Source organism: Belonocnema kinseyi, chromosome 6 (genome assembly GCF_010883055.1).
Source record: "Belonocnema kinseyi isolate 2016_QV_RU_SX_M_011 chromosome 6, B_treatae_v1, whole genome shotgun sequence".
Taxonomy (NCBI): Eukaryota; Metazoa; Arthropoda; class Insecta; order Hymenoptera; family Cynipidae; genus Belonocnema; species Belonocnema kinseyi.
Window position 1 is genome coordinate 33,031,640 of NC_046662.1, and position 23,168 is coordinate 33,054,807.

At 27.1% G+C, this 23,168-nt stretch overlaps 1 protein-coding gene across 2 annotated transcripts in view; it reads right to left on the reverse strand.

Annotated features, from left to right (window-relative positions):
* Positions 1-1,395: 1,395 nt before the first annotated feature.
* The window catches only part of LOC117174935 (LIM and SH3 domain protein F42H10.3), a 67,448-nt gene continuing 45,675 nt past the window's right edge, over positions 1,396-23,168 (reverse strand). The window contains exons 3-6 of one of the 2 annotated variants that reach the window (XM_033364395.1): positions 15,302-15,573; positions 9,212-9,442; positions 6,225-6,364; positions 1,396-2,012 (exon numbers count right to left, since the gene is read on the reverse strand). In XM_033364395.1, the coding sequence (XP_033220286.1) occupies positions 1,833-2,012; positions 6,225-6,364; positions 9,212-9,442; positions 15,302-15,573 (823 nt within the window). In that variant the 3' untranslated portion in view covers positions 1,396-1,832. Of the gene's footprint in view, positions 2,016-6,224; positions 6,365-9,211; positions 9,443-15,301; positions 15,574-23,168 lie in introns of both variants that reach the window. The other variant, XM_033364394.1, reaches the window with a different exon arrangement.

Below are 23,168 nucleotides of genomic sequence, written 5' to 3' on the forward strand. Positions count from 1 at the left end.
AGTTAAAATTCGACTTTTAGGTAGAAAATTAATCTTCTTGTTTTGATCAAAGCTTTTTTTCAATATTATTTTTTTAAACTGAAAATCGAACTATTTCATTTTACATAAAATTTTTGTTTTATTTATAAAATTAATTTTTTTCGATAAAAATTGAAATATTTTATTGATTTTTTTATAATTAATTTTTTAACTTAAAATTAAGTACTTCATTTGCAAATCGCCTTTTTTCTTTAAATTCAATTGTATTTTATTTAACATAAAAATAATTTTAGGTAGAAATATCAACTATTCAATTTTTCGTTGAAAATTCGCTTTTTTTGCTGAATATTAATTTTCTTAACAGAAAATTTAACTTCTATTTTTGGTTGAAAATGTATTTTTTTAAAAATTCAGTTCTTTTCTTGCAAATTGAACTATATTGTTTAAAAATTCAATTTTCGTATCTAAAAATTTCACTATTCCATTTTTGATTGAAAGGTTAATTAATAAATGGATGTTATAAAAACATGCACGTACTTTGAATTTTTTTAAATATAAATTGTTTATCTTCAAACTAAATGACTTTACTCTTTGAATTTATTTTACAAATGAACTATAAACATTTATTAATAATTTGTATAAAAAAGCGATCTTTCATATATTAAATTTGAATTTTCGCAGAACGCGGACCTGAACAGATCGCGCACTCTGGTGAGTGTTAGTTAAACTCCCCCATTTTACATTATAGTTTTTTCGGGCGATCCACGACTTGTCCTGACACCGGCTTCAGGAAATATCGTGAATTACCCGTTTTTTCACCTTCAAATTGTGAGCTAAGGCAAGCATTCGCGATGATTTTAAGAGAATCTTCATTTTATCGAAGCTAACGTGATTGTCCTCCAATACCTTCCAATTTCAACAGCAAGATTTCATATTGAGACTGTCGAATTTCAGAGATAAAATATTCCGAATTCGGCTATGTTGCACAATTTCTAATGTTGTAAATATCGAATCGAAAGCTTATTTAATTAATAGAGCATAAGGCACTTTTTAACCTGAACTTCGTTAAATTTTCAATGGCTTAGTGCCAGAACATGCTTAGAAACCTACAATTTATACTTTATCAGACTTAGTTTAATAAGGTAGAATTTCCCTTTTCAGGCACTGAATTACAATTGAATACTCGTTAGCGGAGGGATAAAAGAAAGAGCATTAAAGGAAGCAATTCGGTTTGTTCGCGTATTCGTCACAGAAAAGACACTCCAGGGTACAAAAACAGTTGGAATGATGTAAAAATATATTTCTTTCCTTCCTTCTCGAACGCAGAATATACCCAAGCAATGGGTAATTTTCTATAAAAAAAAAAAAGTAAAAAGAAAAGCATCATCCTCATACTTTTCCAAGTAGCAAGTATTGAGTTTGGTCCCATACTTGTTTAAATGCAGAGAATTGTTGGAACGTATACTCGAAACCAGAACTTGTATTACCATATTTTCATCCTAAACGCTACTATCCTAGAAATCTCTAAACTGCATGGAAAACATGCAGAAAGTGATCCAGATGCAAAAATATTTTGTATAAAATATATTCCAGCTCAACTCTATTGATTCAAGCGAGAGCTGGTTTTGAAAGAACGATCATAAAAAGGATATTTCGTTGATCTTCTAGAGTATTCTTTACCTATACGTTCTCACTTTTCACGCACATTCGCAGAAATTTGAAAGTACTGTCAAAGTACTGATTTTTATAACATAGATCTCGTCCCTGCGGGTCTTAAACTGTATTTAAAAAGTTTTGTTACTAAGATGGAAGATGAAGTAGAGAATACTTCATGGTGGAGGATTATGAAAAACTCAGATTTGCGCAGGTTCAACGTAATTTGCCGGCAACATTCCATGACGACCTGTACGTTGTACCACACCAGTCATCCATCCTTCATCGATCGCTGTGCAATTAATTATCAGATCTCCGTCGCTGAAACTCACCTCGTCAACGTCCTGAGCCTCGTAATCGTACATCGCTCGGTAGACACGCTGCTAAAAGAATTAAAGACGCTTTTTTCAATTGATTTGAAACACGCATGTCTACAGATCAAATTACAGGGATCACAGCGCAAAAGGAGCTCAAAAAAGGGGAAATTGGGTAATTTTTTTTTTATAGGAAATTGTATCCTCTATAATAAATTTAGGAGAATGAAATTTTTCCAGTTTGTTCTTTGGGATTATCTGAAATTTTGCAAATCGCGATTTCCAAATGAGGAATTTTAATTTAAAAAAAAAGCATTTTTTATTAATTTTTGCAGGATTTTAAAAATGGTTGGAGGAACTTTGAATTATTAAACATATATTTCAAATTTTTAGAAGCATGTAATCAGAATGTAGATTTTTGAAAATATCAGAATAAAATTTTGAAGCTTTTTGAGGAATTTTAAAGGTTTGAAAAATAATTTAAAGAAAATATTTTAAAACATTTCAAATGTTTTCCTAAAGTTTCGGAAAACACTGTAGAAGACTGTAAACATTTTTTTTTAATTCTGTAACATTACAGGGTGGCCGTTTTAATTGACGAAATAAATTCCTGGTTTTTTCCCGGTTCGCAAACATTTTTCAGGGTCAATGAAATTACAAAACGGAACACTAAATCTACAAAATTTTCCACTTGAGGTAATAAAAACTGAGCTTTCAATGAAAGCATTCAAAATGGAACTTTTAAATTGTGAACTTTTAAAATTAAACTTTAAAAGTTTTAAATTAAAAAATGTTGTATTCAAATGCTATATAATTTACGCGTATAAAATTGAAGGTACTAACATTTTTTAATATAAAAGATTATAAATCCACGTTATCATTTTCGATGCTCTGAAGAAAAAAATCAATCAATGAACTTTGAAAATTTCAAAATTATATAATTTTAACGAACTTTAAGATAGAAACATCAAATATTTGAAAAATTGAAAAAATTTTAACTGAACATTTCTTAAATTAGAACTTCAATTATTTTCTTTTTAAATAGTTTAAACATCCTTGGAACGCTTCAAAATTTTATTTCAAAATCTTGAGAAATCTAGAAGTTGTTTTAAATTGGTTTTAAATTTAAAATTATTTTGGAAATTTTTTCAGAACTTCTAAATATCTGTCAAAATGAATTGAATTTTGTCTAAAATTTCCAGAAAATCCAGCAAATTTAAAAAAATTTCTTTAAAATTTGGATGTATAAAAAACAACTGAACATTTATTATTTGTAGGTAAAATTTGAGTAATTTTAAAAGATATGTAGAAGTTTTCAAAAGATTCCAACTTAATGTAAAACTTGAAACGATAGCCTAATATAAAACAAAATGTAGATTTGTGCAAATTTTAAAGAAAAAAATTAGATTCTTTTCAAGGATTGTGAAAGGCTTCAAACAAAATAAAAACATTTTCTTAAGATTCATAGGAAAATTAAAAAAAAAACCTTTTATTTTGAAAAATTATTTTAAGAGAATATTTAAAAAGTTTTCAAAAATTTAAACAAAATTTTCAAAAAAGATTCTAGAAGATTTTCAGAAAACTTTCTAAAATTTGCATGATAATTGTTAATCGTTTTAAAACTCTTAAATATCACTTAAAATTACTCAATTTCTTTCTACAAATGTTCATTTGTAAATTATACATCAAAATTTTAAAATTCCACTTACAAATTAAGCATTTTTCCAATACAACAATTAAAATTGTAACGTTCAAAGTTTAAAAGATTTTCGAAATTTTCATTTTCAATTGAATTGGTCAAAAATTGAATATTTTAGACAGAAACAATATTTTAAATTTAATAAAATCCTTTATTAAGAATATATTATTATGAAATTATTTTTCAGTTGGAAATAGTTTAAGTTTTAACGTTAAAATCTGAAAATTCTTAAATTTTGAACTGGTTTAAAATCGTTTTGTTTAATCGTTTTTGTTCACTTTTTATTAATTAAAGTACAGATAAATAAAAAAATTATTTATTTATTAAATCAAAGTGTTTATTATCCAAAATTTTCAACATCAAAGGCTTTTACTTTTTATTTGTTCAAGTCTTTAAGAAAGCATTTGAAAATTCTTTAAATTGAAAATGTAAGCTTAGAAATATAAATGTTAAATGGAAATTTTTTAAAGCAAACAAAATGTTGAATTACGCGTTGTAAGCTAAATAGTAGCATAATTGAAAAACATAAGAATTCAAATAATTATTTAAAAACTGTTAAAATCGTACGTGGACAAATTTTTCTTCTAAAAATTTATAAAATTCCCGGTAAAAAAAAATCACTGTCATTTTCCGGTTTTTCCCGGTCTCAAAAAATTCCCGGTTTCCCGCTCCAGCGGCGACCCTAGACCACAAAATTTTAGAAAAAATTTGAATAAGTTTAAAAAAATTTCAACAAATTTAGAACAAAATGTAGGTTTTTAAAGTTTTAAAACAGAAAATTAAAAACCTTTTTATAAACATTGAAAGGTGTCAAATCTTTTAAAAACCATTAAAAGGTATCAAAGAGAATAAAAACTTTTCTTAAGATTTCTGCGAAAATTTTTTATGATTTTTTATTTTGAAACAATGATTTAAAAAAAAATTGAAACATTGGAAAATATTTCCAAAATTATCAAAAGAGTCTAGAAGACTTTAAGGAAATTTTTTTTTATTTTGAAGAAATTTGTTAAAATTTTAGGAAAAGTTTGAATCATTTAAACATAGATTTGGAATTTAAAAATAATTTAAAATCTGAATGTTCCAAAAATTGATAAAATATTAAGAATTTCTTTAAAAACTGAAGTGAAAATACCTAATTTGGTAGAAATTTGATCTTTTTTTTATTAAAATTGCAACGGTTTTGTTTAAATTTAAAATTTAAATATTTTTTGATTAAGGATTCAACTATATTATTAAAAACTGGTCTTTTTTATGAATTCATCTTTTTTTGATTTATAATAAAATCTCTTTTAATTTTAATATCAACTATTATATTTCTGAATGGAAATGGCTTGAAGGTGTAATAGTAATAACAATAATAAAATAAAAAAAATAAAAAAATCATCTGTTTGGCTGAAAATGTTACTATTTTGTTGAAAACTCGTATTTTTTGGCAAAAAATTAATCTTCTTAGATAAAAACTCATTTTTTTATTTGAGGGTTTTAGTTATTGAGACCATTTTGTTGAAGATTTGTCTTTTTTGTAGGAATATAACTGTTTATTATTTTAAATAAAAATTGTTTTAGATTGGAATATCAATTATTATATTTTTCATTGAGAATTCTTATTTTTTGTTTAAAAATTCACCTAGTTGTTTAAACTTTGTTAAAAAGTAATTTTTTGGTTCAAGATTTACAGTTAAATTGTATACTGCCACAGTTTAGTTACAAAATTAAACTGATTTGTAGAAAAACCCTGAAATATGTTTTAGGCAAATCGTGGAATTTTCTACTAAATTGTTCAATTTTATAGACAAAAAGGCGGTTTTGCTGCAAAACATTCTCAAGCCGAAAACTCGAATTCTCTTAAAAAAAAAAAAAAAAAAAAAACACAATTGATGATTTTTTTTTCAACCAAAAATTTAATTTTCGATGAAACTAATAGCATTCGGAACTGAAAAGACAGTTGAATTTTCAACAAATACGATGAATTTTTAACCATGAACTATTCTACTAAAAAATATGAATTTCTACTCCAAAAGGAAGAATTTTTAATCTGAAAATATGAATTTTCTACCGAAAAGTTAATTTTTAACATAATAGTTGTATTAAATTCAATTGTCAAATTACCAAAAAAGACTCAACTAAAAACTAAAAAATTTCAACCAAAAATGGAATAGTTCTATTTTTAGTAAAAAAATTAAATTTCAACAAAAAAAAAACAACTGACTTTCAACAAAATAATTGATACTTCAACCAACAAAATTAAATTTTGACCAAAAAAGGTGAATTTTTACTAAAATAGTTGAATTTTCAACAAAGTAATTAGATTTTCAAGCAAGTAGCAAAATTTCCAATTAAAAGAATTCACTTTCAACCACAAATAATTGAATTCTTTTATCGGTATCTATCAATTTAATCTTGCATTAAAGTGAGAAAATGAGAAAAAGGTGAATTTTCTTGTAAACAGAGGACAAAAGAGCACTTTTAATTAAAAGGGGAAAATATTGGATTAGGGGAAAGAGTGTGAATCCTGCTTTAATATTGATTTTTCGCATGAGCTATTAAAACTAATAAATTAGAAAAAGAAAGTAACTTACCCCAGTATTTGCGGCTGGTGGAGGTGCTTGGTTTTGGGAAACATGGTTGTTGTTCATGGCAGGCGTCAAAGAACCATAATATTCATTTACGGGATCAATATCTGCTACGGATCCAATTTTCCGAACAGGTAGATTCGTCACTGAAAAACGGATAGAAAACTCATCTAAAAATAATATTAAGATTACCAGATCATGCATATGTTAAAAATTTAAAAAATCTCCGAAATGTTTTGATGATTTGACTTGAAGGTTCAAGTTTTGATCAACATGTTCCTATAATTTTGAAAATTATTTTTATGGTCAGTATAATCCCCTCTCAATATTAAAAATAGATTTTAAAGATCTTAGTTCAAATATTGTTTTAAAACAAAGTCCAAATTAAGTTTGCTAGCACTGTAAAAAAATAGCAATTACATTTGTCGTTGGCCAACAATTTCTGTGCTGTCATATTTTATTAAATACTTGAGTAATAGAAATTATTAATAAATTATTGAATCTTTAAAAATAATGAAAATGCTACTTTAAAGGTTATTTCAAAATTCGATAATATTATTCAAAGTGTCACTGTACCCTGATGTCGAACATTAAAATAAAATTTGCAAGTAATTAATAAATTTTAGGTAACTAATTATGAGATCATTTGAAATCTTTGAAATCAATGTGAAACCTTTAAAATTCTTGAAATCTTTGTGAAATCTTTGAAATCTGTGAAATATTTTTAATCATTATGAAATCTTTTTAAATCCTTTGAAAGTTTTGAAATCTTTCTGACATCTTTTGACATCTTTGTGAAATCTTATGAATTCTTTTTAAACCTCTTTAAATCTTTGTGAAATCCTTTGCAATCTGTATGAAATCTTCGAAAATGTTTTGAAACCTTTTGAAATCTTTAGAAATAATTTTCATCTGATGTACAATGCCTTTATAAAATCTTTCGAATCTGCGTGGAATCTTTGAAATCCTTGAAATCTTTTTATTTTTTGTGCAACATTTAGAATCATTGGAATTTTTGTAACATTTTTTAAAACCTTTTGAAATATGTGAAACCTTTTAAAACCTGATATTACTGCTTTTTGAATCATTGTGTAGTCTTTGAAATCATTAGACACGTTCTAAAATCATTTTAAATCGTTTGAAATAATTTGGAATCTTTGAAACCTGATGTACGACTCCTGTGTTAATTCTTCTGAATCTTTTTGAAATCCTTCAAATCTTTTGTAATCTTTGAAATCTTTTTGAAATCTTTAAAATCTAAGAAATCTTTTTGGAATATTTTAATATCTTTTGAAATCTGATTTACACATCTCTGTGATATCTTCGAGATGATTTAAAAAATTTTTAATCTTCAAACTCCTTGAAATCTTTGTAATCTTTGCGTGCTATGTTTAAATCTTTGGTAACCTTTCAAAATCATTTGAAATCCGTGAAATATGATGCTACATCGCCTTCGTGAAATCGTTTGAATCTTTGTGAAATCTAAAATCCCTTGTGAAATGTTTTAAATCTCCATAACATCTTTTTAAATCCTTTGAAATATTTGAAATATTTCTGAAATCATTGTGAAATCTTTTGAAAATATCCTAAAATATTTTGAAATCATTGGCAATCTTTTGAAATTTTGGAAATCTAATGTACCGCCTGTATGAAATATTTGGAGTTTCCGTGAAATCTGTGAAATTTTTCTCAGGTCTTCAAACTTTTTTAAAATCGTTTCAAATCTTTGGAATCTGATGTGCAAAGCCTTTGTGCAATCTTTAGAATTCTTGATCTTTTTTTGAAATCTTTGAAACCTTATGAAATTTTACAAAAACACTGAAATATCTGTGAAATGATTGAAACATTTGTGAATTCTTCTGAAATCTTTCTAAATCATTTGAAATATTTCAAATCTTTGTTATGCCCTTTGAAATATTTTGAAATCGTTTAAAATTTTCAACAATCTTTAAAATGTGATTTACAAAGTCTTTATGAAATCTTTTGAATTTTTGTGACATCTTTTGTAAATTTTTAAATATAAAATTATTAGAATCTTTGTGAAACTTTTTAAAACATTTTGAAATATTTAAAACCTTGTAAAATCTGATATACCCTCCTTCATTACTTTTTAGAATCCTTATGTAATATTTGAAAACTTGAGAAATCTTCTGAAATCCTTTGAAATAGTTTGAAATAATCTGAAATCTGATGCACGTACAATGCCTTTATGAATTCTTTTGAATCTTTGTGAAATATTTGAAATCCTTGAAATATTTGTGAAATCTTTTGTGATATCTGATATCTTAGAAATCCTTGGAATTTTTTGAAATCTGATGTACACGCTTTTGTAAAGTATTTTGAATTCTTCTGAAATTTTTTGAAACCTTTGAAATCTTTGTGATGTCTTGAATCCGTTTGAAAATTTCGAAATCTTTTAAAATAATTTGAAATCTTTAAATTCCCTGAAAACTTTTAAAACCTTCAGAAATCTTTGTGAAAACCTTGTAAAATATTTTTAAATCATTTGAAGTCTTCAAAAATCTTTTGAAATCATTTAAAATATTTGAAATCTATGAAATCTGATGTACAACGCCTTTGTAAAACCTTTTGAATCCTTTTGAAATCTGTGTGAAATATTTTTGAAAGCTTCGAAATCTTTATGAAATGTTTTAAATCTTCGTGAAACCTTATGAAATAAGACACTCAAAAGTGGAGATGTAGCCCCTCGGAAATTCTAATACTGAAACTAAATTAAAGTCAGCATTTGCCACCAATAACTCTTATAGTTTGTAAGTTGAACATCACAAAGAATGTATACGTTTTATAAGCAAAGAATAAAAAAAAATCAAATTCATCGTTCTCATGAAAAATGCAAGGAGAATTTCAGGTTTTCAAGGACGCTCGATACCCTGGATAAACAATAGAAGCTGTTACCAAAATTGGGATCAGAAACAGGAAACAGAGGACGATGAGAGCAATGCAACGATGTGAAAAGCAGAAATGAAACTTACCTGCACCCTTATCGCTGGTATAAATGACAGTGGTAGCAGCTTGTCTAGTAGCCGAATATGGACTTGGCCTAGCTTCACTGAGAGGATCATAATCAGCGATCCTTCCTGGTGCCCTCTGCACAGGCGAATGAGCTGTTGGAGGTGGTACTGGATTCGCATTTACATTTGCATTCGCATTCGGATTGGAATTCGCTGTTGGCGTAACTGTGCCATCTGGATATTCTACGTATTCTAAGCAACAAAGCATAGAAAAGCTTTAGCTATACAATCTTACTTCTCACTACACTTTTTCTAATATCAGATAATGCACATCTAAGGGATCACAACAGTCTAGTAGTTCAATTTCACGTAAAAGAGGATTTCATTTTATTATTAAAAACTTTTAATATAATTTAGAGACCAGGTAAATATTGAACGTAAGTGCCCTCTTAACAGTAGACACTTTTCAGTAGCATGTTTTCCCATCATTTTTGTGTTTTTAAAATTTACAAAACACAAAAATGACTATGTCAGACTTTACAGTCAAAAACTGTTCTCAAACAGGGAATATAAGGTGATTTTTTAAAAAAGAAAAATAGAGGAGAACATTTTTTTATATAAAATGAATTTGGAACGATTAACATTCCTACGATCTCAATTATCAAGTCAAAATATATAACAGATTTAATCACAAAGATGAACTTTCTACCAAAAAATACAAATTTTCAACAAAATACATCAATATTTAAAGAAATAGTTCAATTTTCAACCAAGAAAGATGAATTTTCAATCGAATAGTTTAATCCTCAAGCAGAAAAAATTAATTAAAAAAACACCCAACAAAATTGAATTCTCAACAAAATAGTCGAGTTTGGTAACCAAAATAGTAGAATGTTCAACCCAAAAAAGAAATTTTCTACAATATAATTGAATTTTCAACCTGAAAGTATGCATTTCCAACCAAAACAATAATTTGTAACCAAACAGTTGAATTTTCTACAAAATTGATCGATTTTTAAGTCAAAATTTTCAATTTTTCTAGAAAAAAGTTCAATTTTCAACCCAAAAAGACGAATTTTCAACTGGTTCCTTTTGTCTCTAATAAGCCGAAAAGTAAGGTAGTTGTGAAGTCTAATTTTTAATTGTGACTCTTTTTCAGGCTCATTTTGCATAACATTATTCATGATAAAATAGGTTTCGCAGTCTGGATTTTATTTGTGAAACTTTTTCATGCTCTTTTTGCATAAAATTATTCATGAAAAAATATTTTTATATTCTTTTATATTCTATTATTTTTAATATTCTTTTCGATCTTAACATTTTAAAAAATAGCTGAATTTCCAAACAAAATAATTGAATGCTTGAACCCAAAAAAAAGACTTCGATCAAGAAATATAAATAAACAAAATAATAACATTTTAACAAAATAGTTGAATTTTCAACGAATAATTAAATTTTTAACCAAATAATAATAAATTTTTAATAAAATCGATGAATGTTTAACCAAATATATATGTAATTGTACATTTTAAAACCCGAATGGATGTATTTTTAATCCACAAGTACGAACTTTCTATTCAAAAAGACGAATTTTCAACAAAGAAATTGAACTTTGGATAAAAAAAATTTATTTTTAACGAACAAATTTTAATTTTCAAACTGAATTTTTAACCAAGTGATTGCATTTTCAACGTTTCAAGATAAATTTTAAACCAAATGATGTAATTTCCAAACGAAAAAGTTTCAGTAAAAAACCGATGAATGTTTGTAGAAAATTTCTATTTTTTTGGTAGAAAATTATTTCTAATTAGAATCATGAATTATAAAATTGATTTTTTTAGTTCAAAATGTATGTGTTTTATTAAAAAATGTTTTTTTAATGGAAAATTTATATATACTTTGCTGAAAATTCATCTTCTAAAAAATCTTGATTAAAAAATCAATTATTTTGTAGAAAATTTTTCTTTTTGGATGATATCGACGATTTTCCATTTAAAATAAATATATTTTTTATTTGAAAACTTAACTGCTTGTTTGAGAGTTGAAATACTTTGTTCAAAATTCATGTTTTTGTCTGAAGATTCATCTCCTTGATTGGAAATTAAAACCATTTTGTTAAAAATTTGTCGTTTTTGGTAGAAAAATTATTCTTCTTGTTTGAGACTTTAACTATTTGCTACAAATTCCTTATTTTATTTTAAGATTCATCTCATTGATTAGAAATATAACTATATTGTCTTAAATTAATCTTTTATGGCAGAAAATTAATGTTCTTGGTTGAAAATTCAACTATCCGATTAAAAATGAATTTTGTTGTCGAAAATACGATATTTTTACTCTCATCTCCCTCTTTCTCTTGTTTTTATATCATTTCGAACTGTGAAGTCTGTCATCTCTGCAAAGATGTTATTTTTAACTTTCGGGTTTACTGTCTCGATTAAATCGTTAGCGATTTCTTCGCTCTCAAAGATATCCTTCAAATCTACAAAATTAGCAAATAAATCTTTTCGGAAATATTTCAAATTTGTATCATTGAAAAGAATCTCTTTTCAAGCCTCTTGTTTTCCAATGTCTTAAATTTCTGCTTATGATTATTAAAAAATGAATCGAAGCTTTGTAAAATAAAGGGAAAAAAGAAAAAATTTAGTCAAAATGTGGCGATTTTAGTTGTCTTAGAAGCTTATTTCAAAATTTAAGGCGGAAAAAGTGGATCAGGTAATAAAGGGGACGGACTGTGATCCCTGACATCTGCTTAATATCTAAGTCAAACAAGTGCGAACAATAAGCTCAATGCTTACAGAATAATGGTCTACATTTGACAATGAAAAACCGTTTGAAGATAAAAGAAGGGAAAATATGAGTTTTCATAGAAAAATAGGGGAGTTTAGGGGTTTAGAAAATGTCTTGAGAGAAAAATCATGACTTACAAAAAGAACAGTAAGTAATTTATTTCATTTTGTCTTTTGCCAAAAAATGGTTTGCTCATGTATATATTAATTCTCCAAAAACTTAAAACTTGGAAAATATATCGCATTTAATACGGCGACCCTAAACCAAATAAAATTTTAAACGATAAAGATTCAAAATTTTATATAGTTTAACTATGTAAGCTTTTTAATTTAATTATTGTCAATTCGATTTCTTTAAAATTGTAATGCTTTTCAATTTTAGATGGCACCCAAATTGGAATTCTTTTGAATTGGAAAGTTAAAAAAATGTGTGATGTTTCAAAATTAAATGCTTTATACACTGAATTTCCCCAAAATTAAATTAATTACAACTAGAATCTTTTAAAATTCAATATCTCAGAATTGGGATGCTTTAAACGTAAACCTTTCTAAAAAATTTTAAGAATAATTTCTACATAATCTCACGTCTAGATATTTTTTAACAAATTATCTTTTCTTTGTAATTTTACTCTTTTGAAGTTTAAGGTAATTAGGTGAAATTAAATTCTATTCTTATCACATATATTTATTCATTTAAACAGATTTCAAATTCGTATTAGGATTTTTTAAATATAGGTTTCTTTCGAATCAGACTTACTTCTTATTTATTCATATTTTTTCAATTTTTTGAATCAAGAAGGGCAAAATATTTTAAAAAAAAATGAAAATGTATATTTTCAAACAAGATTATGAAAAACATAATTTCTAAAGAAAATGGTGGGCGAAAAACTTAATTTTGAAAATAATATAACATAATAAATATTATACACGTAATTATCATTTCGTGAATTTGTTTCTAAAGTCCATGAATTTTAATAATAATTCAAACAAATTTATATTTTATCTTCTTACACTTAAAATTCAGTGCATACATGCATTCTCAACCAAATAGTTGTAGTTAAGTTTAGTTTTTAAAAAATCAGTGTTCAAACAAAAGTGGAATAAGCCTTAAATTATCAGTTTAAAAAAAGTAAATAAAAAAAAAAAATTGAACTCTTTTTTTTTGAAAATTTGTCTTTTTGATTTAAAAAATCACCTGTTTTAGTACAATTTTCGTTTTTCTTGGACAATGATGCAACTGTTTGGTTGAAAATTTAGTAATCTTGTTAGAAAGTCCTACTTTTTGGTAAAAAATTCAACTATTTAACAGAAAATTAACTCATAGTTTACAATTCCTATTTTGGTGTTGGAAAGTCAACTGGAACCTTACTCAGATGAAAATTTCACTTTTTTCAGGTTTTTTTTTTTAATTCACCTGATTTAGCAGAAATTTCATCTTTCCTGGATAAAAATGCAACTGTTTGGTTGAAAATTCGGCTGTTTTTTGTTATCAAAAATTTAATTATTTCGTAGAAAAATTACTTTTTGCTTAAATTTAATGTTTTTCTGTTGAAAGAAGATCTTGAAACATTTCTGGATGAAAATTCAACTATTAATAAAAATTTAAAAAAAAATTCACCTTTTTAAAGTGAAATTTCATCCTTCTTGGATAAAAATTCAACTGTTTGGTTATAAACTATTTTGTTAAAAAATCATACTTTTTGGTTGAAAATTCTACTGCTTTAATGAAAATTTAACTATTTCGTAGAAAATTTAATTTTTACTTACAATTTATATTTTCGTGCAGAAAAATGAAATGATACCTTATCTCGATGCAAGTCCAACTTTAAAATAAAAAATTGTCGCTTTTTATTAAAAATTAATTTGTTTTAGTACAAATTTCAGCTTTCTTGGATAAAAATGCAACTATTTTGTAGAGAATTCAACCATTTTATTAAAAATTCATCCTTTTTGGTTAAAAAAGTTCGTCTTTTTGGATTAAAAATTTCTTTTCTTTCGTAGAAACTAATTTTTTGTTAAAAAATTCATATTCTGATCCTGAAAAGTCAACTGGAATCTTTTTTGAATAAAAATACAACTATTTTTTTAGACATTTTGTTTTTATTTAATAAAAATTCATTTGTTTACAGAGAAAATCGATATTTTTTAAAATAAAAATACAACTATTTGGTAGAGAACTCAACAATATTATTCAAGTCATCCTTTTTGGTTAAAACTTCGTTTTTTAAAATTAAAAATTCAATTTTTTTTCGAAGAAACTTATTTCTTGTTTACAAATTTATATTTTGATCGTGAAAAGTCAACAGAAACTTTTTTAACAGAACATTCAATTATTTGTTTGGAAAATTATCTTTTTGGATTGAAAATTCAATGTTTTTCGTAGAAACTTATTTCTGGTTCAAAAATGTTTGGTTAAAAATTCTTTTTTACTTGATCAATCAACTATTTTATTTGAATGATTTGGTGGAATAACTTTTGTTAAGAAATCATTTTTTTAAGATTTCTATTTTTAGTTGAAAGCTCATCGCTTTGGTTGAATGTTTACCTATTTTGTTGCAAATAATCTGTTTTAATCTGTTTTAAGATGGATCTTTATCGTTAAAAATTCTTCTTTTTTGATGAAAAAACGATTTTCTTAGCTTGAAATTTCATTTTTGATGGGTAAAATTACATCAGTTTCGTGGAAAATTAATTTTCGGCTAAAAAGTCATACTTTTTGTTTGAAAATTCAATTTTTGTAGAGAAAATTGTGTTCTAGCTAATGAAAACTAATGAAACTTTTTTGTTGAGAATGTATCTTTTTAGGTTAAAAATTCATCTATAATGTTTAAAATTTAATAATTTGGTTGAAAATTCAAGTATTTTATTCAAAGGCAATCTTTTACAGTAGAATGGGCATTTTTACGTTTAAAATAAATTAATAAATTTGCAAATTTTAAATTTTTATCTGAAATACTGTTTTATTTTGTTTATAAAAGATTCTATGTTGACAGTATTACAAGATTAAAATTCTGTTACTATTTAAATAATAATGATGAAGGAAAATAAAAAATTAGGGAAGAAAAATCTCTGGGAATTTTGAAAATGAAGATCTCGGACACGCTGCCTAATTCTAATAGCAATAACTAGCAAAACATTACTAGAAACTTAGAGAGGACCTGTAATTCGTCACGTAATTTTATTAGGGCTCCTTAATTTTTAGGCTGACAGGCAAATCGAAATTCAAAAACACAAAAAGCGACCCAAATGACTTGTTTTCCAGGAAAATGATCGGACAAATGTAGCGGGACAATTGTAGAAAAAATATGAAGTACAAACATACCAATTTGTTCTCCATTTTCTCCAGTCATAGTCCTTTTTTGTTCCATTATGGCTTTTTTCTGTAGTTCTCCATGATAGGCTACATTTGATATGATCTTGCTGTTCTGCTTAATTCTCAATGTTTCTGGGTCGTCGGCTACCTGGGTGAACTTGCCCTTTGCTTTCTCAAATTCCGAGTGATATTTTACATTACTTTGGATCTTTGTGTTTTCAGCAATACGTTTCAGCTCTGGAGTCTCCGCCATCGTTGTAGCTTTCGCTTTTGGTACGTGCCTGAAAAAAGAAACTGGATCAGTTTTCGCGCATAAATTATACCGTGAGATTTGCTCCCTACACCCCAAAATCTTCAAGATTTTATAAACTTAGCGAACGAATATACACATAAAATATAAACACTACTGATTAAATAAACATTGAAACTCAATGAAATTATTTTTACAAAATAAAATGTATTCTACTCAAAATTTGAATTAAAAAAAAAGTGTAGCCCAAAAATAGCACAAAAAAGACCAAAATTCTGATGTAATGAAATTTGGGAATTCAACTGTAGAGTACTGATGGACTTATAAGTATTTAGTTCTACAAACATAAAATTTTATAATCTCTTCAGGGCCTATTGTTTTCTAACCTAATACTTTAAAAGTATTTAAAATTAATTTCAAAGTTAATTTAAACTATTATTCATCAGTCAATAAATGATCAAAATTCCTATTTATTTACCGCAGGCTTCACAGTCTTTTCCCTTTTTATCGCTTTTCCACTTTGCGAACTGAATTAATTAAAACCTAATAAGAAAATCACACTATTTTTGATCGAAAGTTTATTCTTTTCGGTTCAAAAGTTTACTATTTAATATCTGGCTAAAAATTCATCTTTTATAGTTAAATGTAATCATTTTGTTGACAATTCAACAATTTGGTTAAAAGTAGATCATACATCATACCTTCCTCTGACGCAAAAAATAAATAAAAAAAGGCTTTTTTTGGGAAACGCATTTTTTATTATTATATTTTTCAGAAGTTGTCTTATTTTCTCGTTTTAATTTTATTTTGGAATGTATCTTAAAACAAGTAAAATAGTTTTTAACTGAAAATTGAACTATTTGCTCAAAAATGAACTTATTTATTGAAACTTTCCATTTCTCGGTTAGAAATTCTACTATTTTGTAGAATATTTGTTTTTTTTGCTATAAAATTAAACAATATGGTAGAAAGTTGAACTATTTGGTACAATACTGAACTGTTTTGTAGAAAATGATTATATTTTTATAGATAATTATTATTTTAAAATAAGAACTTAAATATTCCACTTTGGAACATAAATATTTTAATATTAGGTGCGCAACTAAGTTCCCGCTTTTTGCCACTAGATGGCTCCAGCAGTAAGTGCTAGTCGATTCTGACATTCAAAACGTCACGAACCAAGCCTAGACACATTGACACATTAGTGACTTTATTTTGGCGTCATATACTTTTCGTTGTGTGAAAATGTTTTATTTTGTGCCAAATAATCGTTATTTGCGGGAAGTGTTGATTTTCTTCTTCCATTCGAAGAAAACGGCGGCTGAAGCGGATCGAGAGCACCAAAAAGTTTGCGGAGATGCTGCTCTAAGTGAAACAACGTGCCGTGCCTGGTTCCGTCGCTGCAAAAGCGATGATTTCCATGTTGACAACCGTCCGCGTGAAAAAATGTCAAAAACCTTCAATGACGCTGAATTGGATGCATTGCTCAATTAGGATCCGTACCAAACACAAGAATAGATTGCTTCAGCATTAATAGTTACCCGCCAAGTCATTTCCAAGCGATTGCATGCGTTGGGAATGATTAAAAAACAAGGAACTTGAGTTCCTCATGATTTGTGCCATTTTGTGCCATTTGAGCGTCGTTTTTTCGCCTGTGAAAAACTGCTTCAGCGGCAAAAAAAGAAGGGTTTTCTTCATCCCATCGTGACAGGTGATGAAAAATGGATTCATTACAGCAATCCATAGAGAAGAAAGTCATAGGGACTGCCCGGTCATGCTTCAACGTCGTCGGCTTCGCCGAATATTCACGCGTCAACATTTCCCGCATATGACCATTATTTTGCACAAAATCAGACATTTTAACACAACCAAAAGTATATGACGCCAAAATAAAATCACTAATGTGTCAACACGGTTTTTTTACAATGTCTAAGCTTGGTTCATGACGTTTTGAATGTTAAAATCGACCAGCACCTACTGCTGGAGCCATCTATTGGCAAACAGCGGGAACTTAGTTGCGCACCTAATACTTTATTTAAATTCGTCTTTTTTGGCTACGTTCAACCGTCTTTTATTTTTAATTAAAATCATTTATATGTTAAAACATCAACTATTTTATTTTTAAAAAATGTTCTTTTTAGGTTGATACTCCAACTTTTTAATTGAAAGTTGAACTATTTTCTTAAAAAATAAGTTTTGTTATTTTTAAAGATTCATAATTTCAGTTGAAGTCATATCTTTGGTTGCGAATTTCACTACTTTCTTCGAAATTCGTATTTTTGATTAAAAATTAATGATTTAACTGAAAATTGAATACTTTATTAATAATTAACTTTTTGGTTAAAATTTATATTTTTAGGTAAATAAAATTCGTCATTTTACCTTAAAAACGCAATAATTTGTTAGAAAATTAAACTGTTTTGTAGACAATAATTTTTAAGTATGAAAAGGTAACTATTCCATTTTTGGTTAAATATTGGTCTTTTTTTTATAGAAAACCATTTTTTTGTTACAAATTCCACTGCTCGGTTGAAAATTCGTCAATTTTGGTTAAGTTTAACTTTTTTTCTTAAATAAAAATATGTTGGTTGAAATATCAACTATTATATCGATTGTTGAAACTTCATCTTTTAAATTGATCATTTAACTCTTTATTTGGAAGTTGAACTAATTTCTTAAAAATTCATTTTTTTGCCTAAAAATTAAGGTTTAAACTAAAAATTAAACTATTTAACTGAGCGTTTTGTACAAAATTGGACTTTTTTTTATTAAATATTCAATTATTTGGCACAAAATTCAACTGTTTTGTAGACATTTTTTGTATTGAAAATTAATTTTTTTAAATGAAAACTTAACAATTCCATTCTTGGTTAAATATTTATCTTTTTTAGCTTAAACATTCAACTAGGGGAGCGGCGGGTAATGTGGCGTGGCGGTTAATGTGGAGTATCCTCATTTACAGAAACTGATTGATTTATAGCGAGAGTTATTTACATTTTACTGTACTGTATTTTTTATGTGTACTGTTTTGTATAGTGAAAAAATTTAATCAATAAAGCTAATCACTCAATCTTATTATGAAAAGTCATTTTTAGGTGTTATGTGTGTATTTTTGAAGTGACCAAAAAGTAGTGAAAAAGTACAGTAGCGTTTTTCCGGATTAAAAAAACATAATATATAACTTAAGTTGCACACAATTTATAAGTAATTATTTAAACCCATCATTTACCCAAATTTAATTTCATTGAACTCAGTAAACAACTTTTACTTCCCTTTCCGAAATTGCGCTAAGTGCGCGTCATATTAGTCAACCAGAAAGGATAACTTGGCGCAGGCACACTTTTTGTGAAACTTGATAATTAACTACTTTAATAGACGTAAATTCAATAATAATCATACGCATAGGGTAGATAAGATATTGATTTAAGTGCTCCTTATTATTTTACTACAGTTTTCAACATATTTAACTTTAAACGGAGCTTTTTATAACATGTGCGTCACATTACCCGCCGCTCCCCGATTTGGTTGAAAATTCGCCTTTTTGGTAACACATTAATCTTTTTGTTTGAAAATTCAACTATTTTAGTTAAAATTTCATGCATTTTATTCCAAATGCATCCTTTTCAGTTGAAAATTCATTTGTTTTGTAAAAAACTTTTCTTTTTCTCTTTTGGTAGAAAGTTAATTTTTTTTGTTAAAAATGTAACTGCTATTTGGTTGAAAACGAATATGTTTTGGTTGAGAATTCAATTATTTTGTTAATAATTCCTCTTTTTTGTTCAATTTAAATGTTTTTGATGTGAAATAAAAATCTTTTCTTAGTTAAAATAACGTGAGATGGCAGGGTGGGGGCACACAACATACAGATCCTAATAAAGGAGAGGGGTTACGCTGCTTAAAATTTCAGAAAAAAAACTTGATTTGATTTATGCACTAACTATAATAACAATCTGAAAAAGGATTTATGTTATATCTTAGCAAACTCATCACTATAATTCCAGCCACATCTGATTGTAAGTATCTACTTAAATCGCGATAGAGCGCATATTGTTGCTCACTCAGGTCATTTCTTAGTGAATAAGAAGTAACTGCGAGCATGGTCATTTATGCTTTCCTACAGTCATCAAAGTTTTTCTTATGAGGTTGCCAGGCGAGAGCTTTAAATTAGAAGAGAGTATAAAAACTAGAACATGTTAGGTAACGGAATCAGATTAAATTTTAAACTAATTAAAGCATAAGAAAAAAAAAACATAATCCAATGTATGTGAAGACACTAAAAACAAAAAGCTAATTCATTTTAAGTGCTTGATATTATTACAAGATATGCATTTCTAAAGAAGCCAACTATAAAGAATCAGGCGAATATTTTACACTTGTAGTTTCCAAAATGATGTAATTTTTAATTGAGATTATATTATTATTTAATTGGCATTATTGTGGTGTTTTATAGGATTTCAAATCTACATAAAAAAATGCTAAATGTTGTGTGATATAAAATGCTGTTTTTACTTATATGCATTATAAGTTTCTTTTTAATTGATGTTTTTATCATTTTGATTCTTTCAATTTCAATTTTAAAAGATTTCAAGATATGCTGATAGAAGAGTTTCGGAAATTAAAAAAATTTATGTTTTCGAGGACCTATAAATTAAAAAAATTCCATGTATTTTCCAGAGATTCCAGTATTTGCAGCCTGCAGTTTAAATATATAGGGAAAGTGGTTATCTGAGACCTCAAAAATCCCAACTCAAACTCCCAAACGGATTGAAATATAGATTTTCGAAGAAAATTAAAGGAAATGATTTTTGAAAAGATTTTTTTTCTATTTGCCTATAAAGTCATAGTTTTGTCAACACTTTTATGGTGGAAAAAGCATCAGCGAGGCAGAGTAATCGCAATAGATGCGGTCAACGACATACTCTTATCGCAGACATCCTCTGCGAATGCACATCATCGCAGAAGCATAAGTTCCGTCGAATAAGAATGAGCGACCGAGTGCTGTCTCGATGACAATTACACGTGTCGGTATGACAGCATTGTTTGCTGGAATTAGAATGACTTTACAATCGCCTTAATTACTTCTTTCAGGAAGTGAAGAGTCAAGACAGATTATTAATGCTACTCCTTTTTTCCTCGTCCTTAATTATTAAAGTATTAAAGAAATTTTTTAATTTAGGTAAACAGTATCGTGCTCTAAAAGTATGAGTTACCTACCATCAAAACTCTATCGAACTTGATCCTTTCTCAAATGAAGTACTCAGAAAACTAATTTGAATATTATCAGAACGAAAAGATGAGTTTTGGTTCTTTCTTATCTTTAATTATTATTAAAGTATTAAAGACATTTTTAACCCAGGTAAATAGTAGAATTAGTGTTGTATAACGATTCGAGATGCTCGGTTCGCTTGCTTATTTCAGTCGTTCGAGAAGTATTACGTCAATGGCGAAAACGCCATTGACGTAAATGTAAGGTTATCAAATAAAAAAAAATAGTTGATAAAAATGTCAATACACCATGTACGTTCCAAAAAAAAGTTGTGTTTAAAGAATTCCTGTCCAAAAAATATCTTTTAGGTAAAAGAATATGACTATGTTATCCATGAATATTGTTCCAACTGAAATTTAAACTATGCATTATAATTCTGCTTCAATAATCAATTATTTCCAATATGAAAGTACACAAATTTGAGGACTTTTCCTGGTTTATAAAGTCACCAGTAAAAAATCTTCATTTGAACGTTCAGAGATTCAACCAAATGTAAAATTGTCACTTTTAAGTTTATTTTTGCAAGAAGAAAATTATTTTTTAAATAAAAATTTCTTTCAAATATTTTAAAATATCCTAAAATATTTGAAATTCCGAGTAAAATTTCTTCAAACATTTTTTAATTCTGTAACTATGTTGAAAATTCCTTATGATTCTTTAAAATATCATAAAACCTTACATATCCCACAAAATCCTTCTAAATCCTATGAAATTTTTCAGAACTGTATTCAATTTTTTTAAACAATAGCTAAAAATTATTAAAACTATTAGAAATTCTTTGACATTTATTAATTTGCTTAGAAATTCCTTATAGCATTTTAAAAATCTTAAATTCGAGCCTTACATATCTTGAAATCTCTTTAAAAATCTCTAAAATTCCTTAAAAATCCCCTTTAAACTTTTTTATTTATATTGAAACTATTTTAAAGAAATAATTAGATTATATCTCAAAAGATAAAAAAATCTTCATTAAATCCGATTCTTAAATACGGAAATTGTTTTTAATATTCTCGTAATTTTATTATTCATGTGAAACAAGTTTTAAATATGCCGCTTAATAAATCAGTACACATTATTATAATAATTATTATTAAAAAAGGAGTGTACATAAGGCTTTTTTGGCCCCAAGAATCTAGAATTAGAGAATAATTTTCTTCATGCATCAGATTTGAGATATAACTACAAAGACCATACAAAAAATAAACTAATGAGATAAAAAAAAGGATTATACTATTGAAAATCATATTTAGAAACCTTAATTATTAATAAAAGAAGTATATAATTTAATAGAAATGCACATTTTATTGTAAATGTTTTTTTTGCCTCATATGTCTACTTTCATATTTTATGACACTACTAATGACATTTTTTTTTTTACGAATGTTAGTTTTGACACTGACAAGGCAGTTGATCGAAATATACGATCTTTCGAGAAGCTCGCTTATATTAGATGAGATGAGGTTTCATAAAAAAAGACGAGAGATTTTCTCGTTGTTGCTAATTTCTCGTATTTCTCGCTCAAATGCAACACTAAGTAGATTACTTGCAAAGTATAAGTCATCTATCATCAAGACTCTATCGACCTTAATCTTAAATGAAGTACTCAGGAAACTAATTTGAATATTATCCGAACAATTTGCTTCTAATTGGATAATAATGTAACCAATGAAATACCTGGATCGATTTTATCTGATAATTTCGATCATTATAGCAAGAAAGTTCTAGGCTCTTTTCATTCGCGACTGATACAGTCAATGAAAAGTCAATCAGTGCAAGTAATCTGTGCCAACTCATATTCATTCATATTTTAATGAAGATTGACCAACATCGGATCCAAGAAGATATCTGAATACAGATCTGGAAGTGAGTAAATATCGTAAGGAGTAATGTAAAAGGGGAATAAGTTCACTGTACACATATGTAATCGAGATGTGTGTCAGGAGTTCGTTTTCCATATAAGGCATCTTTACGGTCTCGCGCAGTCATTATACTTTATGTTATGTAATACGCAATACGGCATTAAGTACCGATTACTTTATGTAGAAATTACTAAGTCAATGATATTCTGCGTGAGATTAAAGAAAGATAAGCGAAATGCGAGTAGTGACCAAAAACGAATGGTAGAAAATGCTTCGCAGTACAAGAGTTTCTAGTACCTTTATTCTGCAGGGTAACCGCAAAACTTCATTTTCAAAATTCCCTGACTTTTCTTTAATTTTTTCCCGACTGATTTTTCATTTTCCTTCACAACTGATATTGTGAAAGACGCCTTCTGGGACACTTTAAATGACACAATAAACATCTGCGAACATGGGGAAAGAATAATTCTACTAGGAGACATGAACGGTTGGGTGGGCATC